The 12,708-nt window shown below is 38.4% G+C and overlaps 1 protein-coding gene across 1 annotated transcript in view; it reads right to left on the bottom strand.

Annotated features, from left to right (window-relative positions):
- CFAP54 (cilia and flagella associated protein 54) overlaps window positions 1-12,708 on the bottom strand; it is a 306,933-nt gene that overhangs the window by 224,296 nt on the left and 69,929 nt on the right. The window contains exon 20 of the mRNA XM_033427688.2: window positions 80-256. Coding sequence (XP_033283579.2) covers window positions 80-256 — 177 coding nt within the window. The remainder of the gene's footprint in view (window positions 1-79; window positions 257-12,708) is intronic.

Below are 12,708 nucleotides of genomic sequence, written 5' to 3'. Positions count from 1 at the left end.
AATAAAAGTATTCATTATTATAGTCATAAAAGCACTTACGTTGCTTTCCGTGAGGTAAAGGTCATAATAGACAACATACCTTAACATCAGAAATAAATGGAGCAGGTTTTAATGTCACAGAACAATGAGTTCGGGCTAGCAGGATGGGTGGAGGAGGTACTCTGCTTTTCTTTCTTTTGGCAATTTCCACATATTTCTGATATGAATACAGTACACTTTGTTCTGCTTCGGTCTTCTCAATTAAAGAATATGCTTCCTATAATAAAGTGTGAAAATAGGAAATCACATTTCAAGAGCTTGAACTTCATTGTATTTGGAGAATTCTGGTGATGTTAAACATTATCTTGATATATGTATTTTTTGATGCTCAGTGGTATACATATTTCAAGTAGTAAATGATTTTTCAGAAGTAAAAAATAGCTAATAAATAAGGCCAAGTAAAAAATAGCTATTAAGGCAATGACATTATATTTATATGTCTAACATGTTTATCATCATTATCATACATTAATATATTTCATTTTCAAATCAAACCCTCTGAATATCTGCAATCATATTTCATTGTCCTTAAAAATTTTGTAACAATATTATCTGCATTGATACTTATGAACTATACACCTACACTCAATGCAACTTGAAATGTGACTCTCAAGTAATGACTATTGGTATATGTGGTTTATAAAATTATTTAAAACCAAATTATTGATGGTTTCTTACTATCAGCAAAAACAAATAAAATATACAGAAGTACTTATTCTATAAACCTAAAGGAAAAGCAATCACCTTTTTAAAAGGTTACACATTTAGTGATATCACATGAAACAAAAAAACATAAAAATCAGAAAATCTAAATAATATTTCAAAATAAATATAGTAAGGCTAACTATAACACCAATAATAATATATGTAAATGAGTTAAACTCCTCTTTTACATAAAATTAAAAAGCAAAGACTCTGAGCACTAAAGCCAAAACCCAAGTAAAGATTAAAATTGAATGATAGAGGGGAGACGAGGGGGAGATGACCGAAGAGTAAGACGCGGAGATCACCTTCCTCCCCACAGATACACCAGAAATACATCTACACGTGGAACAACTCCTACAGAACACCTACTGAACGCTGGCAGAAGACCTCAGACCTCCCAAAAGGCAAGAAAGTCCCCACGTACCTGGGTAGGGCAAAAGAAAAAAGAATAAACCGAGACAAAAGAATAGGGACAGGACCTGCACCAGTGGGCTGGAGCTGTGAAGGAGGAAAGGTTTCCATACACTAGGAAGCCCCTTCGCGGGCGGAGACTGCGGGTGGCGGAGAGGGGAAGCTTCGGAGCCGCGGAGGAGAGAGAGCGCAGCAACAGGGGTGCGGAGGGCATAGCGGACAGATTACCGCACAGAGGATCAGGGCCGACCGGCACTCACCAGGCCAAGAGGCTTCTCTGCTCACCCACCGGGGCAGGCGGGGCTGGGAACTGAAGCTCGGGCTGGGGTTGGCAGCGTGAACACAGCCTCCAGGGGGCTAGTGAACCACGGCTAGCCGGGAGGGAGTCCAGGGAAAAGTCTGGACCTGCCGAAGCAGCAAGAGACTTTTTCTTGCCTCTTTGTTTCCTGGTGCGCGAGGTGAGGGGATTAAGAGCGCTGCTTAAAGGAGCTCCAGAGGCGGGCGCGAGCCGCGGCTAAGAGCACGGGCCCCAGAGACGGGCATGAGACGCTAAGGCTGCTGCCGCCACCAAGAAGCCTGTGTGCGAGCACAGGTCACTATCCACACACTCCCTTCCAGGGAGCCTGTGCAGCCCGCCACTGCCAGGGTCCCGGGATCCAGGGACAACTTCCCCAGAAGAACACACGGGGCGCCTCAGGCTGGTGCAACGTCACGACGGCCTCTGCCGCAGCAGGCTCGCCCCGCCCTCCGTGCCTCTCCCTTCCGCCCCCCACCGCCGGCCTGAGTGAGCCAGAGTCCCGGAAGCAGCTGCTCCTTTAACCCCGTCCTGTCTGAGCGAAGAACAGGCGCTCTCAGGTCGTGACCTACACGCAGAGGCGGGGCCAAATCCAAAGCTGAGCCCCAGGAGCTGTGAGAACAAAGAAGAGAAAGGGAAATCTCTCCCAGCAGCCTCAGAAGCAGCGGATTAAAGCTCCACAATCAACTTGATGTACCCTGCATCTGTGGAATACATGAATAGACAACGAATCATCCCAAATTGAGGAGGTGGACTTGGAGAGCAAGATTTACGACTTTTTCCCCTTTTCCTCTTTTTGTGAGTATGTGTATGCTTCTGTGTGAGATTTTGTCTGTATAGCTTTGCTTCCACCATTTCTCCTAGGGTTCTATCCGTCCGTTTTTTGTTTTTTTCTTTAAAAAAATTTTTTTTCTTAATAATTATTTTTTATTTTAATAACTTTTATTTTATCGTACTTTATCTTCTTTCTTTCTTTCCTTCCTTCCCTCCTTCCTCCCTCCCTCCCTCCCTCTCTCCTTTCTTTCTCTCTCTTTCTTTCTTTCTACTTTTTCTCCCTTTTATTCTGAGCCGTGTGGATGAAAGGCTCTTGGTGCTGCAGCCAGGAGTCAGTGCTGTGCCTCTGAGGTGGGAGAGCCAACTTCAGGACACTGGTCCACAGGAGACCTCCCAGCTCCACATGATATCAAACAGCGAAAATCTCCCAGAGATCTCCATCTCAACACCAACACCCAGCTTCACTCAACGACCAGCAAGCTACAGTGCTGGACATCCTATGCCAAACAACTAGCAAGACAGGAACACAAACCCACCCATTAGCAGAGAGGCTGCCTAAAATCATAATAAGTCCACAGACACCCCAAAACACACCACCAGACGTGGACCTGCCCACCAGAAAGACAAGATCCAGCCTCATCCACCAGAACACAGGCACTAGTCCCCTCCACCAGGAAGCCTACACAACCCACTGAACCAACTTTAGCCACTGGGGACAGACACCAAAAACAATGGGAACTACGAACCTGCAGCCTGCAAAAAGGAGACCCCAAACACAGTAAGATAAGCAAAATGAGAAGACAGAAAAACACACAGCAGATGAAGGAGCAAGATAAAAACCCACCAGACCTAACAAATGAAGAGGAAATAGGCAGTCTACGTGAAAAAGAATTCAGAATAATGATAGTAAAGATGATCCAAAATCTTGGAAATAGAATAGACAAAATGCAAGAAACATTTAACAAGGACCTAGAAGAACTAAAGATGAAACAAGCAACGATGAACACAATAAATGAAATTAAAAATACTCTAGATGGGATGAATAGCAGAGTAACTGAGGCTGAAGAACAGATAAGTGACCTGGAAGATAAAATAGTGGAAATAACTACTGCAGAGCAGAATAAAGAAAAATGAATGGAAAGAACTGAGGACAGTCTCAGAGACCTCTGGGAAAACATTAAACGCACCAACATTTGAATTATAGGGGTTCCAGAAGAAGAAGAGAAAAAGAAAGGGACTGAGAAAATATTTGAAGAGATTATAGTTGAAAACTTCCCTAATATGGGAAAGGAAATAATTAATCAAGTCCAGGAAGCACAGAGAGTCCCATACAGGATAAGTCCAAGGAGAAATACGCCAAGACACATATTAATCAAACTATCAAAAATTAAATACAAAGAAAACATATTAAAAGCAGCAAGGGAAAAACAACAAATTACACACAAGAGAATCCCCATAAGGTTAACAGTTGATCTTTCAGCAGAAACTCTGCAAGCCAGAAGGGACTGGCAGGACATATTTAAAGTGATGAAGGAGGAAAACCTGCAACCAAGATTACCCAGCAATGATCTCATTGAGATTTGATGGAGAAATTAAAACCTTTACAGACAAGCAAAAGCTGAGAGAGTTCAGGACCACCAAACCAGCTTTACAACAAATGCTAAAGGAACTTCTCTAGGCAAGAAACAAAAGAGAAGGAAAAGACCTACAATAACGAACCCAAAACAATTAAGAAAATGGGAATAGGAACATACATATCGATAATTACCTTAAATGTAAATGGACTAAATGCTCCCACCAAAAGACACAGATTGGCTGAATAGATACAAAATCAAGACCCATATATATGCCGTCTACAAGAGACCCACTTCAGACCTAGAGACACATACAGACTGAAAGTAAGGGGATGGAAAAAGATATTCCATGCAAATGGAAACCAAAAGAAAGCTGGAGTAGCAATTCTCATATCAGACAAAATAGACCTTAAAATAAAGACTATTAGAAGAGGCAAAGAAGGACACTACATAATGATCAAGGGATCGATCCAAGAAGAAGATGCAACAATTGTAAATATGCACCCAACATAGGAGCACCTCAATACATAAGGTAAATACTAACAGCCATAAAAGGGGAAATCGACAGTAACACATTCACAGTAGGGGACTTTAACACCCCACTTTCACCCATGGACAGATCATCCAAAATGAAAATAAATAAGGAAACACAAGCTTTAAATGATACATTAAACAAGATGGACTTAATTGATATTTATAGGACATTCCATCCAAAAACAACAGAATACACATTTTTCTCAAGTGCTCATGGAACATTCTCCAGGATCATATCTTGGGTCACAAATCAAGCCTTGGTAAATTTAAGAAAATTGAAATTGTATCAAGTATCTTTTCCGACCACAGTGCTATGAGACTAGATATCAATTACAGAAAAAGATCTGTAAAAAATACAAACACATGGAGGCTAAACAATACACTACTTAATAACAAAGTGATCACTGAAGAAATCAAAGAGGAAATAAAAAAACACCTAGAAACAAATGACAATGGAGACACGACGACCCAAAACCTATGGGATTCAGCAAAAGCAGTTCTAAGAGGGAAGTTTATAGCAATACAATCCTACCTTAAGAAACAGGAAACATCTCGAATAAACAACCTAACCTTGCACCTAAAGCAATTAGAGAAAGAAGAACAAAAAACCCCAAAGTTAGCAGAGGGAAAGAAATCATAAAAATCAGGTCAGAAATAAATGAAAAAGAAATGAAGGAAAAAATAGCAAAGATCAATAAAACTAAAAGATGGTTCTTTGAGAAAATAAACAAAATGGATAAACCATTAGCCAGACTCATCAAGAAAAAAAGAGAGAAGACTCAAATCAATAGAATTAGAAATGAAAAAGGAGAAGTAACAACTGACACTGCAGAAATACAAAAGATCATGAGAGATTACTACAAGCAACTCTATGCCAATAAAATGGACAACCTGGAAGAAATGGACAAATTCTTAGAAATGCACAACCTGCCAAGACTGAATCAGGAAGAAATAGAAAATATGAACAGACCAATCACAAGCACTGAAATTGAAACTGTGATTAAAAATCTTCCAACAAACAAAAGCCCAAGACCAGATGGCTTCACAGGCGAATTCTATCAAACATTTAGAGAAGAGCTAACACCTAGCCTTCTCAAACTCTTCCAAAATATACCAGAGGGAGGAACACTCCCAAACTCATTCTACAAGGCCACCATCACCCTGATACCAAAACCAGACAAGGATGTCACAAAGAAAGAAAACTACAGGCCAATATCACTGATGAACATAGATGCAAAAATCCTCAACAAAATACTAGCAAACAGAATCCAACAGCACATTAAACGGATCATACACCATGATCAAGTGGGGTTTATTCCAGGAATGCAAGGATTCTTCAATATTCGCAAATCAATCAACGTGATACACCATATTAACAAATTGAAGGGGAAAAACCATATGATCATCTCAATAGAAGCAGAGAACGCTTTTGACAAAATTCAACACCCATTTATGATAAAAACCCTGCAGAAAGTAGGCATAGAGGGAACTTTCCTCACCATAATAAAGGCCATATATGACAAACCCACAGCCAACATCATCCTCAATGGTGAAAAACTGAAAGCATTTCCACTAAGATCAGGAACAAGACAAGGTTGCCCACTCTCACCACTCGTATGCAACATAGTTTTGGAAGTTTTAGCCACAGCAATCAGAGAAGAAAAGGAAATAAAAGGAATCCAAATCGGAAAAGAAGAAGCTGTCACTGTCTGCAGATGACATGATACTATACATAGAGAATCCTAAAGATGCTACCAGAAAACTACTAGAGCTAATCAATGAATTTGGTAAAGCAGCAGGATACAAAATTAATGCACAGAAATCTCTGGCATTCCTATACACTAGTGATGAAAAATCTGAAAGTGAAATTGGTACAACCACTATGGAGAACAGTATGGAGGTTCCTTAAAAAACTACAAATAGAACTACCATATGACCCAGCAATCCCATTACTGGGCATATACCCTGAGAAAGCCATAATTCAAAGAGTCATGTACCAAAATGTTCATTGCAGCTCTGTTTACAGTAGCCCGGAGATGGAAACAACCTAAGTGTCCATCATCGGATGAATGGATAAAGAAGATGTGGCACATATATACAATGGAATATTACTCAGCCATAAAAAGAAATTAAATTGAGCTATTTGTAGTGAGGTGGATGGACCCAGAGTCTGTCATACAGAGTGAAGTAAGTCAGAAAGAGAAAGACAAATACCGTATGCTAACACATATATATGGAATTTAAGAAAAAAAAAGTCATGAAGAACCTAGGGGTAAGACAGGAATAAAGACACAGACCTACTAGAGAATGGACTTGAGGATATGGGGAGAGGGAAGGGTAAGCTGTGACAAAGCGAGAGGGTGGCACGGACATATATACACTACCAAACGTAAAATAGATAGCTAGTGGGAAGCAGCAGCATAGCACAGGGAGGTCAGCTCAGGTATTTGTGACCATCTAGAGGGGTGGGATAGGGAGGGTGGGAGGGAGGGAGATGCAAGAGGGAAGAGATATGGGAACATATGTATATGTATAACTGATTCGCTTTGTTATAAAGCAGAAACTAACACACCACTGTAAAGCAATTATACTCCAATAAAGATGTAAAAAAAAAAATTGAATGATAGAAAATAGAATAGCCTTTCCAAAAAACTGCGCTGGGACAATTAGACATCCACCTGCAAAAGAAGGAAGTGAGACCCATACATCACATTATATACAAATAGTTAACTCAAAATGAATCATAGAACCAAATATAAGAGCTAAAATTATAAAATTCTTAGAACAAAATATAGGAGTAAATTTCTTCACATCCTTGAGTTAAACAATGGTTTCTTGGATATGACACCAAAAGCACACCAAAAGAAAAAGTAGGTAAACTGAAATTCTTCAAAATTTAAGACTTCAAATGATACCATCAAAAAAATAAAGACAACTGACAGAATGGGACAAAATATTTGCAAATCATATATCTGATAAAGGACGTGTATTCAGAATATATTAAGAACCGTTACAAATCAATAATGAAAAGACAACGCCATTAAAAAATGAACAAGGGGTTTGAATAGACATTTCTCCAAAGAAGATACACAAATGGCCAGTGACTGACTCAAGAAGAAAAACCTGAACACAGGAATAATGATGAAAGAAACTGGGAAAGATATCCAAAAACGATATCCAAAAAGACTTTCCCACAAGCGTCAGTCTCAACTGATACTATTTTTTAAAATATTTTGAATATCAATGAACTGATTAATTCCTATGCCATTTTTTAAATTTCTAACTACAGAGAAAGCTCCTCAGAGAATATTCTAAAATTATTATAGCTTTGATAACAAAACCTGAAAAAATGACTGCACTTAAAAACATAGAGCAATCTCCTTACAAATATAAATGTAAACGTCCTAAATAAAATACTAATACATTGATCTAACAATATGTTAAAGGAATAATGTACTGTAATTTTATTGTCTCTCTCTCCCAGGAATAAAAGGATGATTTAATATTAGGAAGTCTAAGGATATAATTTAATTTATCCATAAATCAAATGAGAAAAATATGATTACAGTTTCAATGGCCAAAAAGATATTTGAACAGTTTTTTTTTTTTTTTTTTTTTTTTTGGCGGTACACGGGCCTCTCACTGTTGTGGCCTCTCCCGTTGCGGAGCACAGGCTCCGGACGCGCAGGCTCAGCGGCCATGGCTCACGGGCCCAGCCGCTCCGCGGCATGTGGGATCTTCCCGGACCGGGGCACGAACCCGCGTCCCCTGCATCGGCAGGCGGACTCTCAATCACTGCGCCACCAGGGAAGCCCTGAACAGTTTTTAATAGTCATTATTAATTTAAAAAAAAAGAAATGGAAAGAGAAGTCAAAAAGTATCATAAGACTAATGAAAATGAAAACACAACATACTAAAATTTATAGGATGCAGCAAGAGTAGTTCTAAGAGGGAAGATTTTAGCGAAAATGTCTACCTTAAGAACAAAGAAAGATATCAAATAAACAATCTAACTTCACACCTCAAGGAATAAGAAGAACAAAAAACCTAAGTCCAAAGTTAGTAGAAGGAACATCAAAGATCAGAGGGGAAATAGAGACCATAAAGACAATAGAAAAGTGTGTTAGTTTCTGCTTTACAACAAAGTGAATCAATTATACATATACATATGTTCCCATATCTCTTCCCTCTTGCGTCTCCCTCCCTCCCACCCTCCCTGGCACAAAAACAGAAAGATAGATCAACGTATTAAAGTTTTAAGTGAAAGGTAACAAGAGAAAAGTCTCAGACAGAGTCCTTGATTTAGGTAAATCAGATAAATTATCTAATAGAACTCAAGGTAGACCTAATGCTAGTTAGAAATTAAAATCCTAACTTAGCGGGCTTCCCTGGTGGTGCAGTGGTTGAGAGTCCGCCTGCTGATGCAAGGGACACAGGTTCGTGCCCCGGTCCGGGAAGATCCCACATGCTGCAGAGCGGCTGGGCCTGTGAGCCATGGCCGCTGAGCCTGCGCGTCCGGAGCCTGTGCTCCACAATGGGAGAGGCCACAGCAGTGAGGGGTCCGCGTACCGCAAAAAAAAAAAAAGAAAACAAAAAAAAATCCTAACTTAGCGAGGTAAATCATTGAGCTGCTAATAAAATTCCACTTATAAGAAAGTGATTGATAAAAAAAAAAAAAGAAAGTGATTGATATACTAATTCAAAAAGATATATGCACTCCCATGTTCACTGCAACATCATTTATAACCTAAATGTGCACCACTGGAGGAATGGATAGAGAAAATGTGAGATGGATGGATAAATAACGGAATTTTATTCAGCCATTAAGAAAAAAGAAATCTTGCCATTTGCAACAACATGGATGGACCTTGAGGGCATTATGCTAAGTGAAAGAAGCTAGACAGAGAAAGACAAACACCATATGATCTCACGTATATGTGGAATCCAACAAAAAAACAAAAACAAAAACCAAGCTCACAGATGCAGAGAACAGATTGGTGTTTGCCAAAGGTAGGGAGTTGGGGGTGGGCAAAAATGGGTGAAGGGGGTCAAAAGGTACAAACTCCCAGTTATAAAATAAATAAGTCATGGGGATATAACGCACAGCATGGTGAATATAGTTAATGCTGTATTGCATATGTGAAAGTTGCTAAAAGTGTAGATCTTAAAAGTTCTCATCACAAGAAAAAATGTGTTAACTGTATGGCGACAATTATATAAGTTAATAATATATTATTAATACATAGTAACATAAGTTAACAAGACTTGTGGTGACCATTTAGCAATATATATAAAAATGGAATTGTGACGTTGTACACCTGAAACTAATACAATGTTGTCTATTATACCTCAATTAAAGAAAAGAAAGTGATCAGGGGTTTTTTAAAGGGGGTTCCTCAAGTACAAAGAGGAAATATCACCAGAAAAGAAGACGCAAAAAATCAAGATAGAAAAATTTGCATGAAACCACCTCAATTGTGAAAGAGAAAGTATTATCGATATGGATGTGACTTGCCTATCGTGGCCAACATGTTGCCTAATATGTCTAACAAAACATGTTGTTTTGTTTGTTTTATATCTTTATTGGAGTATAATTGCTTTACAATGTTATATTAATTTCTTCTGTATAGCAAAGTAAATCAGTTATATGTATACGTATATCCCCATATCCCCTCCCTCTTGAGCTTCCCTCCCACCCTCCCTATCCCACCTCTCAAGCATAGAGCTGATCTCCCTGTGCTATGCAGCAGCTTCCCACTAGCTATCTGTTTTACATTTGGCAGTGCATATATGTCAATGCTACTCTCTCACTTCGTCACAGCTTACCCTCCCCCCTCCCCATGTCCTCAGATCCATTCTCTACGTCTGTGTCTTTATTCCTGTCCTGCCCCCAGGTTCATTGGTACCGTTTTTTTAGATTCCATACATGTGTGTTAGCATATGGTACTTGTTTTTCTCCTTCTGACTTACTTCACTCTGTATGACAGTCTCTAGGTCCATCTACCTCACTACAAATAATTTCATTTCTTTTTATGGCTGAGTAATATTCCATTGTATATATGTACCACATCTTCTTTATCCATTCATCTGTTGATGGACATTTAGGTTGCTTCCATGTCCTGGCTATTGTAAATAGAGCTGCAGTGAACATTGTGGTACATGACTCTTTTTGAATTATGGTTTTCTCAGGGTATATGCCCAGTAGTGGGATTGCTGGGTCATATGGTAGTTCTATTTTTAGTGTTTTAAGGAACCTCAATACTGTTCTCCATAGTGGCTGTATCAATTTACATTCCCATCAACAGTGCAGGAGTGTTCCCTTTTCTCCACACCCTCTCCAGCATTTACTGTTTGTAGATTTTTTGATGATGGCCATTCTGACTGATATGAGGTGATACCTCATTGTGGTTTTGATTTGCATTTCTCTAATGATTAGTGATGTTGAGCATCTTTTCATGTGTTTGTTGGCAATCTGTATGTCTACTTTGGAGAATGTCTATTTAGATCTTCTGCCCATTTTTGGATTGGTTGTTTGTTTTTTTGATATTGAGCTGCATGATGGCTTGTATACTTTGGAAATTAATCCTTGGTCAGTTGCTTACCATATGATCCAGTAATCCCACTCCTGGGTGTATATCTGCAGAAAACCATAATTCAAAAAGACACATGCACCCTGATGTTCGTTGCAGCACTATTTACAATCGCCAGACATGGAAGCAACTTAAATGTCCACTGACAGAAGAATGGATAAAGAAGATGTGGTACATATATACAATGGAATTTACTCAGCCATAAAAAAGAATGAAATAATGCCATTTGCAGCAACATGGATGGACCCAGATATTGTCGTACTGAGTGAAGTAAGTCAGATAGAGAAAGGCAAATATCATGTGATATCCCTTATATGTGGAATCTAAAAACAAGGGTACAAATCAACTGATCTAGAAAACAGAAATAGAGTCACAGATATAGAAAACAAACTTACGGTTACCAGGGGGGAAAGTGGGGGGAGGGATAAATTGGGAGATTGGGATTGACATATACACACTACTATATATAAAATAGGTAACTAATAAGGACCTACTGTATAGCACGGGGAACTCTACTTAATACTCTGTGATGACCTATATGGGAAAAGAATCTAAAAAAGAATAGATATATGTATATGAATAACTGATTCACTTTGCTGTACACCTGAAACTAACATAACATTGTAAGTCAACTATACTCCAATAAAATATTTTTTAATTAAAATAAAATAAAATAAGCTATAAGGATATATTGTACAACACAGGGAATAAAGCCAATACTTTATAATAACTATAAATGGAGTATAACCTTTCAAAGTTGTGAATCACTATATTGTACACCTGTAACATATAATATTGTAAGCAACTACACTTCAATTAAAAAAACATATTGTTTTATTGCCACAAAACAATAGTACTGAAGTCCAAAGTACTATTGTCTGAATGCAAATCTCTCTGCCTATGGTTCCCACTAGAGAATGTGTGACCTGCCTCTTTTTACAAGTCACTCAAGGCTTATGATGACAGATTGACATTAAATACATTTGAAAACGACTTAACATCCACAGTGCAGCAAAACACTTGCAGAAAGATGTAATGCAATCTGGAAGGCCGTGATTAGGACACACCTTAACAACTATCACAAGACTGGAATGATAAAGTACCATATTTATTACTCATCTAGTAGATCTCCCGAGGTATATTCTGGGTTCTCAACAATATTATGTACATTTCAGAAGAAGATGAAAAGTAGGTTGTCATATCCAAGAATCCTGGCAAAGAATATTGCTGAGAATAAAATATACGCTTTATAAGATCTAAGAGAAAAGACAGAAAGAAATGTGTAGTTTGATAGAGAAAAATATATCTAAAGCATCAAAAATCATACTGATATGACAAAAAGAATATTCCACAGTGCTTAAATTAGAAGATAAAATAGTAGTAATAATAATGGCTAACATTTATTGACTGCTTATTCTATGTCAAATGCTAAGCATTTTATAGGCATCATTTCATTGAATCTTCCCCAAAACACCCATTTTACAGATGAAGAAATTAAAATTTAACAGAGCATGGGTAATTTGACCTTGGTCATACAGCTAGTCAGCGGCAGTACCAAAACTTTAATCCAAGAGCCTTATACTCCTAACCATTATGATTTCTTGTCTTAATACAAAGTGAAGTTAAAAAGAAGCATGGAGAGGCAACCAGAGATGAAGTTTTCTATGCAATAACGTCAAAATATTTAAAAGAAAAAAATCCTAAAATGTAAATATTCTAAAATCTCTGTCAGTAGTTTGAAGACTGCGGGTCAAAACATGACCTCAAAAGGGGGGGGTTAGAATCA

The sequence above is a fragment of the Orcinus orca genome, chromosome 11 (genome assembly GCF_937001465.1).
Source record: "Orcinus orca chromosome 11, mOrcOrc1.1, whole genome shotgun sequence".
Classification (NCBI taxonomy): Eukaryota; Metazoa; Chordata; class Mammalia; order Artiodactyla; family Delphinidae; genus Orcinus; species Orcinus orca.
The sequence above is the reverse complement of the archived record's forward strand: the minus strand, read 5'-3'. Positions and strand labels throughout refer to the sequence as shown.